This window comes from Caretta caretta, chromosome 3, assembly GCF_965140235.1.
Source record: "Caretta caretta isolate rCarCar2 chromosome 3, rCarCar1.hap1, whole genome shotgun sequence".
Taxonomy (NCBI): domain Eukaryota; kingdom Metazoa; phylum Chordata; order Testudines; family Cheloniidae; genus Caretta; species Caretta caretta.
Genome location: NC_134208.1, coordinates 45,559,390 through 45,581,382, shown reverse-complemented (window position 1 = coordinate 45,581,382; position 21,993 = coordinate 45,559,390). Strand labels below are relative to the sequence as shown.

The following is a 21,993-nucleotide window of genomic DNA, read 5'->3' as shown; positions in this document are numbered from 1 at the left end:
TGTCACCTTATGGGAATGAAACTGTTTCTAGTTTCTCAGAAAACCTCTGCTATGCTCAAAAAAGTCTCCTCTCTAGATCCCTCCAACAAACTGAGGTAAGCGGCTTAGGAGCCTTTTCTTGTTTTTTTCCCCTCACATCTCTCTTCTCTGAGTTTACTCCTCAGATACTTCTTCACAAGTGAGTGGGCAGTTCAGGCTTTCCTCCTCTGCCATCTAATCAAAGTACCAAGCTTAATGAATTCTTCTGCTCTATTTTTCTCTTAGGAGGGTGGGTACAGTACATTTCTCCTCTCTTTAGCAATGGATTGTCCATTTTCCTCTGTCTGTTGGGTGTGCACTTTCCCAGAGAGCTGAAATCTCTCAGTGACCTACTTGCTACAGCTTTCTCTTCTTAACTGCATCTCCTTTATTGCAGAACCTGGGACATCTCTTCGGGAGCCTGAATGGTTGTTTTAGTGCTGATGACCCAACATCAGATAGCCTCATATTCTATTGATGGCTAAGGCTATGTCTACACTATGGACCTTACAGCAGTAGAGCTATACCGCTACAGCTGTACTGCTGTAAGGTCTCACCGGTAGCCACTCTTTGCTGGCAGGAGACAGCTCTCCTGCCAGCATAATTAAACCACCCCAATCAGCAGCATTAGCTATGTCGGCAGGAGAGCCTCTCCACACCAGCACTTTTGTCGGTGAAACTTTTTTCACACCTCTGACGGACAAAAGTGGTAGCGTAGACAAAGTCTATATTGAGGATTTCACGGAAATTGTGTACCATTTCACAAATAGAAATGCAGATCCCACAAGGTTAACAATGGTAGAGGCACTAGTGTAGTTCAGCTGGAGGCATTTTTACCATTGTTGCTAGTACCAGAGGAGCTGTGCCAGTGCTAAAGTATCTGTGAGAGATTTCCCTGAAATCCTCAGTGTAGTCCGAGATTATAATCACACTGCATGCACAGTAGTATCAGAATGCTATAAGGGAATAAGCAAGCAGTTACTAGTAATTGCTGTGAGTTCTCTTCTCTCCTCCCATCTCATCCTGCTGAGAGGTAATTTGTATTAGATTTATGTTTTCTGGACTGAAAACTAAATAAAAGATCATGCTCATTTCAATAGCAGATATCAGTTACTTCAACCAATTTGTTAGCATCATGCTTTAATCATAGTTACCAGAATAACTTATTTCCACCTACTATTATTTTCACTCCCTCCTTAGAGATGCTAACATCTTAAAATTAGATGTTAAAATACAGATGTTGTTAACTGTGTTATAAATTAGATTAATACTCATAATTAATAATGTTATATTAATAAAAATGAGTTTAATTTAAATTCACTAATTATATTCTGATGATACTTTACATCCACCCACAATAAATGAGCTAATCTGTTTCCCTTTTGTTTTAGTTTTTAGTCAATTTCATCGTCAAGTCCTTCTACTATGGCAAGGCTTCATTAGTTGGGTTACAAGGGTGGGTTAGGGACTTATGGTTCATGGCACATATCTCTCATTGTCTGGGGCATAAATGTGGCTGTTAGCAGGATGAGCCTACTTTGATTAAAACGTTTGATTGTTCACTCCACCCAGGGATCTTTGAGACTGAGATCTGCATCATGTACTATATGCTTATTCGTGCCATTCATGCGGGTTGACATTTGGCAAAGTAGGGATTTTAATGTGTGTATTAATAAAAGAATTATTGCTGCCAAGAACACGAATGTTTAGTTTGTTTAGATAAACCATTTAACATTCAAGAAGACAAAACCAAAATCTCATTTATAATTTTAAATGGATAAAGTACAAAATAAAATGTCTCCAGAAAAGCACAAATCATTTGTTAGTCTATTAGCAAAGTTGTTCTGTAAGATGAACACAAACTAAACAATATGGATCACAAAGATTCTTCATTTAACTAAGAATTGGCAAGTCAATTCTTTCTGCAAGTGATTAATAATATACTCAAACCAACAGCTGAAAGATAATTTTCTATTAACAGATACATGTTTTTCTTTCCCTCACCAATTTCAAGCTTGCTGTTTGTTAAAAAAATCTTGGCTATAATAGTGATGTTTTAGAATGTGTTCCAATATGATTGATCTGCCCTCGTTCTTTTGGCAATTTAAGTTAAACATTTCTGTCAAATTTTATAATTTAATACGATTTGAAGTAATAAGGGATGACAGTCCAGATTTTCCATCTAAATAAAGTGCTTTATATGTGTGTCTAAAAATGTTTTATCATCGTTATACTATGAAATAAACTAATTTTTAAAGTATTTTTTTTAACTCTTTCTAAAAGCTTTGGGATCAAAACCTGTGTTAAAAGGGTTACTTTTCTGTGAATTCACTCAGGGTTACTTTCTTTAATTAGGTGTCATTAACATGTATTAAACATATGGTTTTTACACAAAAATTTCATCCAGTACCAACTTCCATGACAAAAAAACCTTGGAGAATATCACTGCATGGTGCAGTTAGAATATTGTCATATTGTGCCTTCTTTCAAATTCTATCAGAAATCTACCTCCTTTCCCCGATCCTTCAAAACAGAACCTTTGAAGTCTGTTTATTATGTGGTTCTGTGAGCTGTGCTTCTTTTTAAGGCTGAATTGAATTTTGCATTTAAAAACAGGAATGTAACCACTTTACTATGCAGGACAAATACTGTGTATTCTCTCCAAAATTACAGCACTTTCGAGTACACAGATTTTCTGGGAATTTACAGGTAAATCAGTTTCTGAATTAAAACAAATATAAAAAAACAGGTAATTTAAAAAATTTTGCAGCTGGAGTTTGAACATTTCCCCCCCAAAAATCTTAATGTAATAACGAAGATGCAGAATTCCCATAAAGTTAAAACTCACTAAAGTCTCATGTATTGACTATGGTTAGAGACTTTTTCTCTTCAAGCAGCAGTAAAAAGAGAAAAGGGGGTTTGTGCGCTATATTTAACCCCATAAAGATGTTGGGTTTTGAGAGAGATGCTCTATTCTAATTCCAAAGCACTGGGAAAACACCTGGCCCTTCAGCAAACAGGGGTTTCTTTCTTTTATTCTTAATTCTTCTGAAAGGCCTCGATGCTTTATAAGCCTGTAGACCTTCAGAAATTCTGAAATGTAATTCGGAGATGCCAGCTTCCTTTTCTTTCTTTAACAGGTTTCATCATAGAGACCAAAACCTCTCAGATCCTCAAACAGAAAGTTTTTATTTATTTTACTCATATAAGCTCTAAAATCCTGAGATTTTGAAAGAATACCTTTTTTTAAAAAAAACTCCCATAGTACTGAAATCCATAAAATGATTTTAAAGAGTCCATTTTGATCCTTCATCTCAGACTCTATGGATTTGGTTTTGTGAATGGTTTTGAATAAAACAAGATATAGGCACAGCCTGGCAGCTTCAGACTAAAGAATGAACCTTTCAAAATGTGTTGGATTATAAAAGGAATCTCATTGATTCCTTAGGGTGACAAATATAGTTGTAATATAGCAGCTCACCGCTGCTGTTCTGAGCATTTGAGGGGGGAAGGATAGCTTAGTGGTTTGAGCATTGGCCTGCTAAACCCAGGGTTGTGAGTTCAATCCTTGAGGGGGCCATTTAGGGATCTGGGGCAAAAATTGGGGATTGGTCCTGCTTTGAGCAGGGGGTTGGACTAGATGACCTCCTGAGGTCTCTTCCAATCCTGATATTCTATGATTCTATTTCTACACCTGCCCAGAATAGTTCTACGTAATAGTGATTAACTCTGGTGGCCACAAGATCTTTAACTCAGCATGCACTCCTGCTGTTGCTCCCTCTGGTGGAGCTAATCTGCATGTTGACTGTATTCTTAAACAAAAATGTAAAGAAAGCAATTATCTTTCTTTTCCTCTTGTAGCTTGAGAATTATATCCAAGACAATATGAAGAAAGAAATGGTAGAGATCCAGCAAAATGCAGTGCAGAATCAGACTGCAGTAATGATTGAAATAGGCACAAACCTACTGAATCAAACAGCTGAACAGACCCGCAAGTTGACAGATGTTGAAGCTCAAGTAAGTAATACATTTCAGATTTTCATTGACTTTAGTGGTCTTTGGAGCAACCCATACAAGGGATTGTCATAACAGGGAAATTTTAAAATGTTAGTTGCATATTTCTTTAATAAATAATACATTTAAAACCTCCAAGATCTGCCCCAGCCTAAATTGAATAATCATATGATCTGCTGTAACCCATACTACTTCCCCTTCCTGATTATTCACGTCCAATTTGTCAAGTCACAGCTAACCTGGAGTTTTATTTTCTTTGGGACAGGGACCATGCTTCTGATCTGCTAAATGACTTTCTAGGCTTCAGAGTACTGTAAAAATAAAAATGATTCTTATTTCTGCTCTTTATTTTATTTTTTCCTAATCAGTAAGTGTCCTCCATGATAGCTTATTCTCTCCTTGTGGACACTGTTATGATATCATAATGAATCTAGGATAATCACAGTCATTTCCACCATAAGACACTAATGTCATAAGTACATTTTTATGATTTCACTGTGGGATGAACCACAAGAAGATTAAATTCGTGGAAGAAAGGCTGAGGAATTAGAGGAAGCTACTAGAAAAAGTAAAGGGCAATTTTTTTTCTAGTTGACTTCAGTGTGAAGTCCCAATTCAAGTGTGGGTCTTTAAAAGAAACTGAGAAGTTCCCATACTAAAAGTGGAAAAACTTTACAGAATTCCAGCACTGGTTTAAGGCTCAAGACAATTGCATCCACAAGTATGGTCACTACTGAATAACCACATACCTTCTTTTATCTTATTGCTGTAGTTAAAAAAACAAACAAAAAACAATTTAACAATTATTACCACACAATAAGTGACACACAGTTTTCAAAATGAATGAATTTAAAGGTGTATCATTAATTATTGCTCTAATTGAAAAGTCTGCTAGCAGACAAATCATCAAAAACTGATTTTTTCTAAATGCCTCAGCAAACAAACAGTTCTAAATTGCAGAGTAAGGGTATGTCTACACTATGAAATTAGGTCAATTTTATAGAAGTCGATCTTTAGAAAGCGATTTTAAACAGTCGATTGTGTATGTCCCCACTAAGCACATTAAGTCGTCAGAGTGCGTCCTCACTACCACAGCTAGCATTGACTCACGGAGTATTGCACTGTGGGAAGCTATCCCTCAGTTCCCGCAGTCTCCTCTGCCCATTGGAATACTGGGTTAAGCTCCCAATGCCTGATGGGGCAAAAACATTGTCGCGGGTGGTGTTGGGTACATGTCGTCAGTCTCCCCTCCCTCCATGAAAGCAATGGCAGACAATCATTTGGCACCTTTTTTCCTGGGTTACACGTGTAGACGCCATAGCACGGCAAGCATGGAGCCCGCTCAGCTCACCACTGCTGTTCTGAGCATTGTAAACACCTCGTGCACTATACTGCAGTATGTGCGGAACCTGGCTAAGAGACGGCAGCATGAGGACATGTGAGGAGGTCATGGACACAGACATTCCTGAAAGCACAGGACATGGCAATTGAGACATCATGGCTGCAGTAAGGCTGGTTGATACAGTGGAATGCCAATTCTGGGCCTGGCAAACAGGCACAGACTGGTGGGACCACATAGTCTTGCGGGTATGGGATGATTCCCAGTGGCTGTGAAACCTTCGCATGCGTAAGACCACTTTCCTGGAACTCTGTGAATTGCTTTCCCTGGCCCTGAAGCACAGGAATACCAAGATGAGAGCTGCCCTGACAGTTGAGAAGCGAGTGGCGATAGCACTGTAGAAGCTTGCAACGCCTGACTGCTACTGGTCTGTCAGGAATCAATTTGGAGTGGGCAAATCTACTGTAGGGACTGCTGTGATTCAAGTAGCCAATGCAATCACTGACGTTCTGCTATCAAGGTTCTGCTATCAAGTGACTCTGGGAAATGTGCAGGTCATAGTGGATGGGTTTCCCTAACTGAGGTGGGGCAATAGACGGAACGCATATCCCTATCTTGGCACCGAATCACCTTGTCAACCAGTACATAAACTACAAGGGGTACTTCTCAATGGTGCTGCAAGCACTAGTGGATCACAAGGGACTTTTTCACTGACATCAACGTGGGATGGCTGGGAAAGGTGCATGACACTCGCATCTTTAGGAACTCCGTGCTGTTTGAGCAGCTGCAAGAAGAGACTTACTTCCCAGACCAGAAAATTATCATTGGGGATGTTGAAGTGCCAATAGTTATCCTTGGAGACCCAGCCTACCCCTTGTTCCTATGGCTCATGAAGCCATACACAGGCAGGCTGGACAGTAGTAAGGAGAAGTTCAACTATAGGCTGAGCAAGTGCAGAATGATGGTAAAATGTGCCTTTGGACGTTTAAAAGCTCTCTGGTGCTGTTTGCTGACTAGGTTAGACCTCAGCGCAACCAATATTCCCATTGTTATTACTGCTTGCTGTGTGCTCCATAATATCTGTGAGAGTAAGGGGGAGATTGAGGCAAATCGCCTGGCTGCCAATTTTGAACAGCCAGACACCAGGGTGATTAGAAGAACACAGGTAGGCGCACTGCGCATCAAAGAGGCTTTGAAAACCAGTTTCATGACTGGCCAGGCTTCGATTTGACAATTGTATGTGTGTTTCTCCTTGATGCAAACCCACCCCCTTTGTTGATTTTAATTTCATGTAAGCCACCACCCTCCCCCCTTCGATCACAGCTGGCAATGGAAATAAAGTCACTATTGTTTTGAAACCTTGCATTCTTTCTTTATTAATTAAAAAAAAGGGAGATAACTGATAAGGTAGCCCGGGTGGGGAGGGGGAGGAGGGAAGGACAAGAACACATTGCTTATTGTAGCCACATTACAAATCAAAACTGTTTGAATGACAGCCTTCTGTTGCTTGGGCCATCCTCTGGAGTGGAGTGGCTGGGTGCCCGGAGCCTCCCCGCTTCCCCTCCTCCCCCACCCGCCCGCGTTCTTGGGTGTCTGGGTGAGGAGGATATGGAACTTGGGGAGGAGGGCAGGCAGTTGTACAGTGGATGCAGTGGCGGTTTGTGCGCTTGTTGGCTTTCCTGCAGCTCCACCAGATGCCTGAGCATATCCGTTTGCTCCCCCATTAGCCTCAGCATTGCATCCTGCCTCTTCTCATCATGCTCACTTAATGCTTTCCTGGACTCTGCCACTGAATGCCTCCATGCGTTCAGCTGTACCCTATCAGTGCGGGAGGACTGTATGAGCTTGGAAAACATGTAATTGCAAGTGCATATTTTTCGCCTTCTGATCTGTGATAACCTCAGGGACGGAGATGATGATAGGAGCATAGAAACATTTGCAGCTGCAGGCGGATAAAAAGGGAGAGTAAAATTTAAGATGATACATTTCTGAGAATAAAAGGGAGAGTCTTTCACAGTGAATCAAGCAATTCACAGCAGATAGCACATGTGCTTTAGGTACAAGGTCTCATTTTGCCTTTTATATTGAGCACCTGCCGGTATGGTGACACATCACACACGGCTGGGCAACAGAATTCAATTTCCAGGCAGCCATGGTAAGCCAAAGGGTACACGGGTTTGGCTTCTAACGCCTTCGTAACATGTGGGAATGTTTTCAAACTGCAGCGTCCTCCTTCCCCATAGCAAACAATGCTGGTTGGGTTTGCCATTTAAAAGGAGAGGCTGTGGTTTTCAGGATGTGCAGCACACACCTGCCCCCACCCTTCTGCGTGGATATTTGGGATGATCCCTTCACCTCTCCCCCTGCCGCATGGCTATGGGATGATCCCTTTTAGCCAAGTGCAAACAGCCCAGCATGAACGAGGTCATAGAATCATAGAATATCAGGGTTGGAAGGGACCTCAGGAGGTCATCTAGTCCAACCCCCTGCTCAAAGCAGGACCAATCCCCAATTAAATCATCCCAGCCAGGGCTTTGTCAAGCCTGACCTTAAAAACTTCTAAGGAAGGAGATTCCACCACCTCCCTAGGTAACGCATTCCAGTGTTTCACCACCCTCTTAGTGAAAAAGTTTTTCCTAATATCCAACCTAAACCTCCCCCACTGCAACTTGAGACCATTACTCCTTGTCCTGTCCTCTTCCACCACTGAGAATAGTCTAGAACCATCCTCTCTGGAACCACCTCTCAGGTAGTTGAAAGCAGCTATCAAATCCCTCCTCATTCTTCTCTTCTGCAGACTAAACAATCCCAGTGCCCTCAGCCTCTCCTCATAAGTCATGTGTTCCAGACCCCTAATCATTTTTGTTGCCCTTCGCTGGACTCTCTCCAATTTTTCCACATCCTTCTTGTAGTGTGGGGCCCAAAACTGGACACAGTACTCCAGATGAGGCCTCACCAATGTCGAATAGAGGGGGACAATCACATCCCTCGATCTGCTCGCTATGCCCCTACTTATACATCCCAAAATGCCATTGGCCTTCTTGGCAACAAGGGCACACTGCTGACTCATATCCAGCTTCTCGTCCACTGTCACCCCTAGGTCCTTTTCCGCAGAACTGCTGCCTAGTCATTCGGTCCCTAGTCTGTAGCTGTGCATTGGGTTCTTCCGTCCTAAGTGCAGGACCCTGCACTTATCCTTGTTGAAACTCATCAGATTTCTTTTGGCCCAATCCTCCAATTTGTCTAGGTCCCTCTGTATCCTATCCCTGCCCTCCAGCGTTTCTACCACTCCTCCCAGTTTAGTATCATCCGCAAATTTGCTGAGAGTGCAATCCACACCATCCTCCAGATCATTTATGAAGATATTGAACAAAACCGGCCCCAGGACCGACCCCTGGGGCACTCCACTTGACACCGGCTGCCAACTAGACATGGAGCCATTGATCACTACCCATTGAGCCTGACAATCTAGCCAACTTTCTACCCACCTTATAGTGCATTCATCCAGCCCATACTTCTTTAACTTGCTGATAAGAATACTGTGGGAGACCGTGTCAAAAGCTTTGCTAAAGTCAAGAAACAATACATCCACTGCTTTCCCTTCATCCACAGAACCAGTAATCTCATCATAGAAGGCGATTAGATTAGTCAGGCATGACCTTCCCTTGGTGAATCCATGCTGACTGTTCCTGATCACTTTCCTCTCATGTAAGTGCTTCAGGATTGATTCTTTGAAGACCTGCTCCATGATTTTTCCGGGGACTGAGGTGAGGCTGACTGGCCTGTAGTTCCCAGGATCCTCCTCCTTCCCTTTTTTAAAGATTGGCACTACATTAGCCTTTTTCCAGTCATCCGGGACTTCCCCCGTTCGCCACGAGTTTTCAAAGATAATGGCCAATGGCTCTGCAATCACAGCCGCCAATTCCTTTAGCACTCTCGGATGCAACTCGTCCGGCCCCATGGACTTGTGCACGTCCAGCTTTTCTAAATAGTCCCTAACCACCTCTTTCTCCACAGAGGGCTGGCCATCTATTCCCCATGTTGTGATGCCCAGCGCAGCAGTCTGGGAGCTGACCTTGTTCGTGAAGACAGAGGCAAAAAAAGCATTGAGTACATTAGCTTTTTCCACATCCTCTGTCACTAGGTTGCCTCCCTCATTCAGTAAGGGGCCCACACTTTCCTTGGCTTTCTTCTTGTTGCCAACATACCTGAAGAAACCCTTCTTGTTACTCTTGACATCTCTCGCTAGCTGCAGCTCCAGGTGCGATTTGGCCCACCTGATTTCATTCCTACATGCCCAAGCAATATTTTTATACTCTTCCCTGGTCATATGTCCAACCTTCCACTTCTTGTAAGCATCTTTTTTATGTTTAAGATCTGCTAGGATTTCACTGTTAAGCCAAGCTGGTCGCCTGCCATATTTACTATTCTTTCGACACATCGGGATGGTTTGTCCCTGTAACCTCAACAGGGATTCCTTGAAATACAGCCAGCTCTCCTGGACTCCTTTTACTGTTCCCTTACAAAAATTTCCCTATTTCAACCAGGTGACCATGAATGATATCACTCTCCTGAGGCTAACACAGAAAGATAAAGACTGAATCTTGCTTGAATACCACCAAAACCCAGGACCATTCGCTGCCACACTTTGTGCTGCAATGATTCCAGACTACTTGCTACTGGCTTGGCGTGGTAAAGTGTCCTACCATGGAGGATGAAATAAGGCAGCCCTCCCCAGAAACCTTCAGCAAAGGCTTTCAGAGTACCTCCAGGAGAGCTTCCTGGAGATGTCCCTGGAGGATTCCCGCTCCATCCCCAGACACGTTAACAGAATTTTCCAGTTGTTGTACTGGCTGTGAATGCATCCCAATTCTTCAGGGCAAATCAAACATTAAACACAATTGCTTTTAAACCCTGTACTGTAGTTACAAATGTACACTCACCAGAGTTGCCTTCTCCACCTTCAGGGTCGGGGAGCCCGCCTTGGGGAGGGTATTGGCTTCAGGGTGATGAAAAGGTCCTGGCTGCTGGGGAGAACGGATTCACCACTTGCCTGCTGTACATTCTCCTCCTACTACTCCTCCTTCTCTTCTTCATCCACAAAATCCTTCTCCCGGTTGTGTGAGAATCCCCCCTTGCAGGTGTCCACGGACAGTGGTGGGGTAGTGGTAGGGTCCCCCCCCCAGAATGCCATGCAGCTGATCATAGAATTGGCATGTATGGGGCTCTGACCCAGAGCGACTATTTGTCTCCTTTGTCTTTTGGTAGGCTTGCCTGAGCTTCTTGACTTTCATGCAACACTGCTGTGTCCCTGTTGTAACCTCTGTCCATCACGCCCTGTTCCATTTTGGCATATATATTAGCATTTCTTCTTTTTGATCGGAATTCAGCCTACACAGATTCTTCTCCCCATACAGCATCAGATCCAGTGTCTCCTGTTCGCTCCATGCTGGAGCTCATTTGCGATTATAGGGGGACTGCATGTTCACCTGTGCTGCTGAGCTTGCCACACCCACAAAACAGGAAATAAGTACTTGTGGCACCTTAGAGACTAACCAATTTATTTGAGCATAAGCTTTCATGAGCTAGAGCTCACTTAGTACTCATTTTCTTTTTGCGAATACAGACTAACACGGCTGCTACTCTGAAACCAAACAGGAAATGAAATTCAAAAGTTCCCAGGGCTTTTCCTGTGTACCTGAGCTAGTGCATCAGAGCTGAAAGTGCTGTCCAGAGGGGTCACATTAGAGCACTCTGGGATAGCTCCCGGAGCCCAATAACGTTGATTTGCATCCGCACTACCCCAAATTCGACCCAGCAAGGTCGATTTTAGTGCTACTCCCCTCGCCGGGGAGAAATACAGAAGTCGATTTTAAGAGCCCTTTAGGTTGACGGAACAGGGTTGCTTGTGTAGACGCATTCATTATAAAATCGACCTAATGCGGCTAAATTTGACCTAACCCTGTAGTGTAGACCAGAGCTAAGATATATAAGAATAAATCCTGGATTGAAGTAAAATGGCATTGTGTATTTTGTAACTTCTTTTAACACGGTAAGCAAATTCAGATATGTATTTCTATAGAAGATATTTAAAGTATTTAGCATTTATGTTATGCTTCATATGTTCAAAGTACTGTACAAATATTAACTAAGAAATATTCACAGCACATACTGCTATTTATAGATATTATCTGGTTACTTGGAAGAGGTAATTTGTCACCTACAATATATATTTGTTTGAGTCTGTATGGTAAACTGATGGCTCCATTCAGAAACAAGTTAAATACATCTTTATGGCTTTATCACTAAGAACCACCATTTTTCAAGGATCCCCATGTTTTTTCACTTGCTGAGAAAATATTTGTATTCACTCACAGTAAAGTCTTCACAGAAATTACCCAGCTAGGAAAAAGACTGTCACTACAACTTTCTTTCTCTCTCTCTGAAATAACTGTTGAGTAGGTTAAAAGCTTAATTAATAACAGATGGAGATTAACCAAACAATTGCTCTCTCAAGGACACTCATTCTTTGGCAATAATTCTCAATTACACTTAAGTGTGAAATCATGTCCTGAATGACTGTAACATGAAGGATGTGAGTAATCAATTCTTCCTGTCAACTAAAGCCAAATTCTGATGAACTAAAAAAAGCTATTCTAAAACAGAAAACTGACATTGTCTAGAGAACACACAAGAATGTAACGTAACAAAGCAAAACCAATCTTCCACGCCACATCACAATACTATTGTTTTTTTCAGTAGTAGATGTATTACTGAATAAAAAGGAACTTAGATAAGGAAATAATTTACTAAAACTGAAACCATGGAATGAGTCTCTTAAAAATTTGGTCACATGGTAAACAGTTCAATCCAAATTATGTTTTTCACTTCTAGACACCCGTGACTTTCTGGTCCCATTGAAGTCAAAGGCAATATTCCCAACGACTTCAGCATGGCCAGGATTTCACCCAGTCATATTAAAAGAAAATGCTTTATATATTCACATCAGAATGGGAAGAATCTTACATAGGAAATTATTCTTAAAGAGCAAATACAATAAATACTCCCAAGGGAATTCTGCGCCAAAAAATTTAAAAATCTGCACCTAAAAATTCTGCAGGGGATCTAGGTGAAGGTGGTTGGGACTCTGCGGGGGGGACTGGGTGTGGGGTCTGAGTGGTGGGGGAGTGGGGCTTGATTGGGTGGGGGTCCAAGTGCAGCTGGTTGGGGGGTGGGGCTCGTCAGAGGGGTCCAGGCGTAGGGGGTAGGGTTTGTCACGATGAGGGTTTGATGGGCCTGTTTAACGGGGGAGCCCCAGTTGCTGCCGAGGGGATGCGGCATGCCTGGCTCCCGCTTCCCCCCGCAGTTCCCCATATCCCCTTTTCTTCTCCATCTCACTCCCATATTTCCCTCCCCCCTTCCCTATTCCACCTCCCCTTCCTTCCCCACTCTCTCTTCCCCCCACCTCGCTTCTCTCATTTCCCCACTTCTGCCACAGGCACTCACTGTTGCACAGAATAGAAAATAGGAAGGTTCCCAGCACACAGAAGGGGAGCACGATCGGCACTAGGACCCAAGAGGTGGTGTTCAGCTGCAGAGTCAGTGGAGCACAGACACAGCCTCCTTCATCGGGGCAGCTCTGCGTTTGCAGAATGAGGAGTGGCAGTGGCATGTAACCCCTGTGCCCCCCCTCATGCCTCGCTTCTGTTTGGAGGGGGGCAATCCCCCCCAAACTGTGACCAGGGTCGCCTCCCGCTCTCCCCCCATGCAAGCTGCTTTCTTCAGGGAAACACAGGAAATCTGCGAGGGGGGGGGAAGAGGCGAGAGAGGGGCATTTTCTGAGGGCACGCAGTCATGCAGAATCCCCCCAAGAGTAAATACATTTCAAATACTGATTCTCAGCTACCTCATTAGAAAGCTAATGGACAAAGTAATTTTGAAACACAATCACAAATGTGGCTTAGAAAACCACCACTGAAACATTCCTCAGGATAAAGATAAGTGGAAATATAAATTATGATGCATTTGTTTAGTGGTCGAACAAAAAACTACAGGAATTCTGAGCATTTTCCATTATACTCCTAATTAATGTATTCATGCCCAAATCAGTATACGTATGCATGCATACGTACATCTTTCAGATTATATGACAAACTACATATTTTTATTTTATTTTCTACATGTGATAACTAGTGACTCTAGAATAGGATTAAATTATAACTAGCCAAAAAAACTTAGTCTGGGTTTTCAAAGTTGATTTATTTATTTATTTATTTTATTTAGGTATTAAATCAGACAACGAGACTTGAACTTCAGCTTCTGGAACATTCTCTTTCAACCAACAAATTAGAAAGGCAGATTTCAGATCAAACCAATGAAATAACTAAGTTGCAAGAAAAAAACAGGTAAGATAGCTCTTCCTATCCAGCGTACTAAATTGTCCTTTTAATATTTTTTTTCCTGCATGAAAACATTTCTCTTCCAAAATGATACCTCAGTGGTTGTGCCCAACTTACAGAACCTTTACTCAATTAAGAAATACTAAGGGGAAATCCTTTATTTTGGTAAGCATAAAATAATAAAGCTGGAATGAGAGGAGCAGAGCAAAAAAACCCCACTGGAACCTCTGTATTCTCCAATTTATATAAATTGTCATTGGTGGTATTATTGCCTAAATTAAGTCTCAACCTAACTATTCTACCACTTTTCTACTGAAATAGTAATTTTTAAAAAACATCTACTAAAACATTCTCAAAAGAAAAATTATGTAAAAACTGAAATTTTTAGAACCCACTAATTTTATAAATGATTAGCTTTGTTCATGAATTCTGGCTCCTCAAAGTGTAAATGTATTATTGTAAATACAAACCCTCACTTCTGCATTGTCTTTGTACACAACTATTAATATTAGCTTCACATTCTATTATGCAATGTTAAGGATTAATGTTGGATAACTGATTTGTTTCAGTAGTGATTTCCATTCTGTGCACTACAAAATTGTTCTTAAATTCAACATTTTTAGTTTGATGGTTTGGTTTTCCCCATGACCAATAAAGGAAATACCATTGTGTGCAATGAAGCCATAAATGTGCAGAAGCTCAGACATCTTCTTTAGGACTCAAATAAAAGCACTACCAGGACTAATATAAAAACAGACCAGGACACGCCAACTGAAAGTGGCACCTGACCCTGCCAGAACAACAAATGCAAAACCTGCAGCTATTCCTCTACTGCTACAATGATCAATACCCCCACAACACAGCCTTTCACAATCCAGGGATCGTACGCATGCCTATTATATGCGGCATACCTCATCCAGTGCACTAAATGCCCCAACAACTATGGGTAAAACCAGATCATCACTAAGCTCTTGAATGAACTCACACAGGAAAATGATCAAAGACAAAAGCACCATATCATCTACTGGTGAACATTTTTCACAAAGCAATCACTCTGTATCTGACCTTTCAGTCCTCATCCTCAAAGGAAACCCACACAACACCTTCAAATAACGAGCCAGAGAGCTTATGTTCATAACTTTGCTAGTTACTAAAAATCATGGTCTTACAACAATCTGTAACCCACTCTTTGTCTTATGATTAGAGTGGTGTAACTGGCCACTTCATCTCCAATGGTCCCTTAGAATACATGCTAACTATTCATGCTAAACTATGTTTGACCTTCTATTTAGCTATGACACTGAGTATCTTTCCCAGACCTCAGGAAGAGCTCTGTGTAGCTCAAAACCTTGCCTCTCTTACCAACAGAAGTTGGTCCAATAAAAGATATTACCTCACCCACCTGGTCTCTCTAATATCCTAGGACTGATAATACTGCATATAAAAACATTGCCACACATGCCCAATCTATTGCCTGCTCACTTTCTGTCATACCTCTCCCTCTGCCTCTCTGAATGTTATTTAGAAAGGAGCTGAAATGGGCTCAGCAATGCATTTTAATGCCATTGTTTTGCAAGAGAAATGTTGCATTTAAAGAGGAAACCAAACAACTGTCATGTCATGACAGTTCTCCTAATGAATACATAGATCCTTTGTTAGAATGGTATCTTACTTTGGAGACACAGTAGCCAACTAATAAACGGACTGGCACACTTGTTTGGATAAAAAAGCCATAGCTTTATTCAATTCAATACATATAAGAAGACAGGCAGAGAGCCATCTTATGAGCCTTGTTTTCTGCATGGTCTGCAGAGCCCATTGGTCCAGCAGGGTCCGAAAGCCCCAGCTGGCCAGCATCAGTTCTGAGCTCACTGCAGGGCCAGGACACACAAGCTTGGCTGCACCTTCTCTCCACCAGCCAGCCTAAATATAAAGGGCACAGCTAAGTAAAGATGTCTAGGTTTAAAAGATTTTAATCTATGTTGTACAGGAAACCACATCTTGGTTAAACAGTCCTGGGAAGTCACAGGTGATATCTTTATGTGAAAAGAGATTGTTCTTGTTGAGTTAGGCACTTTTGAAAAGTTTACCCTAAGTGACTTAAACTCCTAAGTCCGATCATCAAAAATGACTAGGCATTTAGCAGCCTAAGTCCTACTGACTTGCAGTGAGACATAGGGATGGTCTACATTGGGAATTTATAGCAGCATAGCTGTATCTCTCAGGGGTATGAAAAATTCTGAACTAAACCCTGATATAGACAGCACTAGTGCTGCTGTAGCAGTTTAAGTGTAGACATACCAAAAGGCTCCTAAGTGCCTAAGTCACAGTGACACTTCCTTGGGGTGCCCAAGACAGAGTTACCTTGTTACTCCCCCTCCCTGCCTCAGTATGAGAGAGACTTGCTTGTGCTTAACTGCTCATCAGCTCCCTGACAACACAAGTCTGTTACCCACCAAAATAATCTCCTCAGGGCTCTGCTAGCCTTATTTTGCCTTGCAGGTAACAAAAGATATACCCCAGCATCTGAACCCCTCTAAAATCATCCCCTGCAGTATTCTTGTCACTGGACACTCACAGAAATGATCAGGTTTGCTGTCCCCAAAGGGAACGGCATACTTCAGCTTGTTTGAGTCTACTGAGGATTCACACTCTGCTTAATACCACAGCACTGAAATATATTTATAATAAAAATGAGAATAATTTTATTAGAGCACAGGAATTCAAAGATTCAAATGAGTAGTGAGTAAGAGTATTGGAAACAAAATAGTTACACACAAACCAAAAGTATAACATGGTTATTAGCATCTAAACTTAACTTTAACAGGCTAAAATCCCTGTCTAAAGTAATTTGTCACCTAAAGCAATCTTTCCCAGCGTCACCAACCCACGTGGCTGGGATTGGCCATTCATGGATGTAAAAAGCACCTTTCCATTTTCTCCCTCAGTGACTCATAACAAAATGTCTTACTTGTCCACCAGTGATAGTCCAGTAAACCTTTGAAGTATATCCTTTCGCAGTGCACCACCAGATAAAACTCTTCTCTCTTTCCCGCGCCCCCCCACTGCTTGTTTTCCTGTCTACTCCTTTCCTGTTGACTTCACAAGTCTCTGTTAACATGGAATGCAAACACAGCTCCCATTGTGTTTTGTTTACTATGCTTAATTTACATGAGACAGGGATAGGCGAATATGGGTCTGGCAAAAAACCTGCATGCTAACTCTGCTGTGATACAGACTTTAAAACATTTTCAGAATGTATACATAATTCTTCATATAGTGTCAGTACATATATTTTACACAGATATTAGTGACCAGTATGTCACCAGCTTTCATTTGATACCCTACAAAACACCGTTTATGAATCAGTACCATGAAAGTGGTGCATTAGTAGTAGTGAGTTTGTCAGGCCTGAGTTTTATAGAACAGTTGGCACTGAAGCGTTTTCCAGGTAGAGTCAAAATTACTTCTCAGAATTGAACACTTCTTGACAAACTTTCTGAACCTGCTAACTGCAACCAAGATATAAATTCTTCTCTAGGCCCACCAGAGCTAGACACAGGATTAGAGGACAGATTTAAAAATTTTTATTAGAGCTAGTGTTAAAAAATGATATAATACATCGGTTGAGAAAAGAGTGTCTGTAAATCTGGATATATTGCTTAGTTTATCCACAAATACAAAGTTTGTTTTAAAAGTCATAAGATACATATAGTGCATAATCAGCAATAACCCAAATTTAGATGAATAAATGTAAGAATACAGCTTAGATATTAACATCCAAGTATTCAGGTACATCACTCGTGAGAAGTTGTACAGAGAGTTGGTTGTGGAAAGCAAATATATCGATGAGTGAAGATTGTCCCTCAATAATTGAGAATTTAGGGTAGGTTGTCCATTTAGAAAGTACAGTCTATCAGGGAAGTATTTCAGATACTTTACCGACTGCATTTCTCATCGGAACTCCAGCTCATCCCTCCTGGTATTGCTGATGTCCAGTGATGTGTTTTATGTAGATGTCCCTCAACCATCTGATGGTGTCAGACACCATGAGTTGCCACATCAGCCGAGTATAGCGTTGACTGATTCCGCATTCTCTCAACACTCGCTGGCTACTGGGGACCCATGTACCCAAGGCTCTGATGATCAGCATGTGTCTGAACCTGGTAACTCTTAGCGCTCAAGGCTTCGGCCAGAGGGATGTATTTCTCTACCTTTCGAGCTCAAGCGTTGTGGAAGGCTGCGGTCCTGTTCTTGAAGGACACTGTGACATCCACCACGATGATCATTTTCCGGTTCTCATTTGTGATGATGATGTCCGGTTACAGTTGGTTGTTGGTTTCGGGGATGGTGTAGTTCACGGCAACCTTCCCTACGGGTGGCAGGATGGTTCTGATCAGGCGATCTTGGATGACGTTGTGTCGCAGCTGCCAGGCTCTGGAATGGGGCTTGCAGCTACTTACTATCCAGCCTAACCCAATCAAACCTTGTCTCATCTCAGCTAAAAGTAAAGTTGTGTTGTTGTCCGTTTGCACAGGGCTATCCAGGTGCACAGCCAGATCACTGCCAAAGATTACTGCTACCATTTCTAATCCATTATATTGTGGAGGAGATGATCCTGTTCAGGCCCCAGGCTCCCAACCATTCAATTTGCTGAAAGCTAGCCATTATCCCTGCACTCTTCCATATCCAATCGTTGGCCAGCAAAGGTGCAATAGCTTTTGCTTAACCACCTTCATTCACCACATTGTCATATTAATCATCTCTGAAGGATGTTACAAGGGGGACAAAACTAGTTTCTAATATGAATGAAGCATAACTGTCAAGCCTCAGAAGTTTCTTTTTGTTTCAAATAATAAACAATTTGGACATGAATCTAAAAGCAGCAATAGCAGAATACTTTAGTCTACGTCAAAATCATATTTTTCAATCAGAAAGAAAGTTGGACAGACATGGTTTGATATTTGTGTTTACTGCCCTGTTATATTTGTGTATACTTCCTGAAGACTTTATCTACCAGCTTTCTACAAACAAGAATATTTATCCAATGGGAATAAAGTAAATATTAAATTTTAAAATGTCACTATAGTTTTTGACTACAGTTACCAGACCTGACATCACCACATCATTACTGAAACATGTAAGAATGATCTGAATATTGGAAGTATTATTTCTTAATTTTCCAGCATTCAGTTTATCGCTTAAAAAAACAAAATAAAACAAAACCCACCAAACTCAAAACTCTTATGTTTTAAATAAACACTACTAAAGATTTGACCAGCATCAGAACGAGTTACATCCTTTTAACCATCTACCTCTCCAATTCTGGAAAAAGTAGCAAGCACACTTTAGGTAACTGTATATTCATAGCTTTCCCAAACATAACAGTCAGAACCAATTTATATTTGTTGAGGCCAAAGAAGTATTTATTTAAAAACTGGAGAGAAAATAGAAAGTTGAATAGATTTGATTTTTAAATGGGTCACTTATTCTAATGATAAAGGTCTCCGAGGCTAGCTTTTCCTTAAATTACTGAAGAGAAAAGTAGTATTATTCGCGACACTTGAATAACCATAAGAATAGTTACTCTAGGTTTAAATCAGTTTCATGTCTGATTCTCCTACTACCCTCAAGAGAGATTGTTTTTCTTTCAAGTCCAGAAAGAAAAATATCTTTCTCTTCATACTACTGAAGTATTGTGGAACACACAAGAGTTGTTATGGTGTATGAACTGGCAATATGGAGCATACTATAGTGTGTCCGAAAACAACAACGAAAAAACTATAGGTTGTTCATTTATTTGACTACTAGGACAGATTATAGTTATGTAATGCATCAAACAAAGCATATGTCAAACTAAATACAGTTCACAGTGTTCTGCATGACACTGCATGTATAACATTCTCTGCAGAATCCACTTAGAAAAAAAGTCAGAAAAAAAGTCAGAGTAAAAATATGTTAAAATGGAAAATAACTTCTATAACAGGCTTAATAGTCTTCAGCTAAAAACACAGAAATGCTGAATTTACCCTAATTATATTTTTTTTATTAGCTTTCTAGAAAAAAAAGTCCTTGATATGGAAGACAAGCACACATTTCAGCTTCAGTCAATCAAGGATGAAAAAGATCAACTTCAAGTACTAGTATCCAGACAAAATTCTATAATAGAAGAACTAGAGAAACAGTTAGTCACGGCTACGGTAAACAATTCAGTTCTGCAAAAACAGCAACATGATCTGATGGAGACTGTTCACAACTTGCTTACTATGATAGCTACACCAAACTGTAAGTGAAGTATAAACACTATTATATCAGCTGAGTAGCACGCACTAACTTTATGTATCCTTACATGTTGTTCTATCTTCTCCCCACCTTAGAATCTCAAAAATGCCTTTATGTATTGTATTGTCTTAAAATCCTGCATCAGTTAATCGTTTGACTCGCTATACAATTTAAGACTTATCCTGAAGAGGTAAGCCCATTAGTCACAACCCCCCCCCGCCCCCGGCCAAAAAACAAAACAAATACCCCATATATTCGTTTCCCAGTAGTCAAACTCAACAGGGATGCCAAGTGGCACACAGTCTCAACATGGCACAAACATCTGGCAGCTTTGTCAAACAACCCTCATCCAAGCTGGATCCTTGCACATCCAGCTGGGCTGCCACCAGGGGTTGTAGTTTCTCTTCCTGAGGATCACTGTGGGCACAAGCTTTGTTGGCACCAGCAACCTCTCGGTCTCCTCCTTTCAGTTCTCCAGGTTTGAGCAAGGAAGGAACAGCCAGGATAGGCAGCTGAAGAAGAGGGGCTCAATATTAGGCCAAGGCTCCCTCAAGCAAGACCCCAGCCCACAGACATCATACATCTACAGCCCTGACAACTCCACCCAGACTTCCCAACCCCTCCCCACATACCCCACTCACCTCAGCACTTGATATTCCCCAGCTTCACCCACCTATGCTAACCATAGCTGGCAAGATCTGTGCACTCCACATCCTACCTTACCAGTACTTGGGAAAGGGTGCATTGACCAGATACTGAAGTTTATTGCTATATGCAAATTATTTCCAAGTAAGACTATAGAATCTTTGTTCTTTAGGTTGACAGGGGCTGGGAATACAGTGCAGCATGCATAGCCTCTAAATTTATAATGTCTGAAATTACCCGCCCCACACGCACAATTTAAAACAAATGTTTTCCGTACAATTGAAAGTGTGGATCACTTCAGTATTCTCAATTCAACAATCTCCACAGAACCCAAATTTTAGCTACCATAAATAGTTTGGGCCTACACTTTTACCTATCTGAAAAGTTGCAGCTCAAAAAGAATTTCCAGTGTATTCTAAATATTTATTGTTAAATTAAAATTAAAACTGTTTAAGAGTATTTTCTTTAATAAACAAACATTGGCACCAACTTTGTAGACTCCACCAAAAAACCAAGGAACATATAAATTTAAATGCTGGCTCTGCCACAGCAATTAAAAAGGACATTCAAATTATGTTTAGATTTTTTCCTTAATTACCAATATCTTTTATTATTGAAAGTAAAAGTTTAAAAATCTAACTTATTTTTAAAATTTTACTCTGTTTCTCTATCTAAGATGAATGCAATATAGAAAGTAATGAAAACAGTCTAGTTTAGCTGATTTGTAGTAATTTCTCTTTGCATTTCTCAAGACTAGGCACAATGCTTCAAAGTCTGATTGCAAATGCAAGCAATTAGTTTTTAAATAAGAAAACATTGTTTTTTGAAAAATCTTGAAGACATATCTAGGATTGTCAATTTTTTAAAAGAAAACAACCCTCAAACTTTAGCCCTATAGCACCTGATAGTATCTCACTGAATATCATTCCTGAAGCTGTGCACATTCCTGCTGATGTTATCTGTTATGCTACTGAACAAATAAGTAAACAAGTCAAACTCATGTTGGCTACAGAACCATTAAACCTGGAGCGGAAAAAATAATGATTGCCAACAAGAAAAAATCAACAGGGAAAGCTTCTAAACTAGCTTACAAACAATAGTGTGTGGAAAAGCAATTATAAAGTTGAATGTGTTCTTTTTATATTTGAGGTAAACTAACTATGTAAGCAGGTAAATTGATAAACAAGCTGAAAATAATAAAAAATTATGCAAGTATTATTTACACACATTTACAGGGTTTTTATCATTGTAGTGTGTGGGCACGTTCCTCTCTTTGAATCAAAAATAGGGAACATA

The 21,993-nt window shown here is 40.9% G+C and overlaps 2 protein-coding genes across 7 annotated transcripts in view; one reads left to right on the top strand and one right to left on the bottom strand.

The window, feature by feature from the left end:
- The window catches only part of MCPH1 (microcephalin 1), a 231,741-nt gene that overhangs the window by 72,120 nt on the left and 137,628 nt on the right, over positions 1-21,993 (bottom strand). The gene's annotated exons all lie outside the window — the stretch shown is intronic.
- ANGPT2 (angiopoietin 2) overlaps positions 1-21,993 on the top strand; it is a 71,974-nt gene that overhangs the window by 18,520 nt on the left and 31,461 nt on the right. For both annotated transcript variants that reach the window (XM_048845303.2, XM_048845302.2), the window contains exons 2-4: positions 3,880-4,035; positions 13,655-13,776; positions 19,823-20,055. In XM_048845303.2, the coding sequence (XP_048701260.1) occupies positions 3,880-4,035; positions 13,655-13,776; positions 19,823-20,055 (511 nt within the window). The remainder of the gene's footprint in view (positions 1-3,879; positions 4,036-13,654; positions 13,777-19,822; positions 20,056-21,993) is intronic.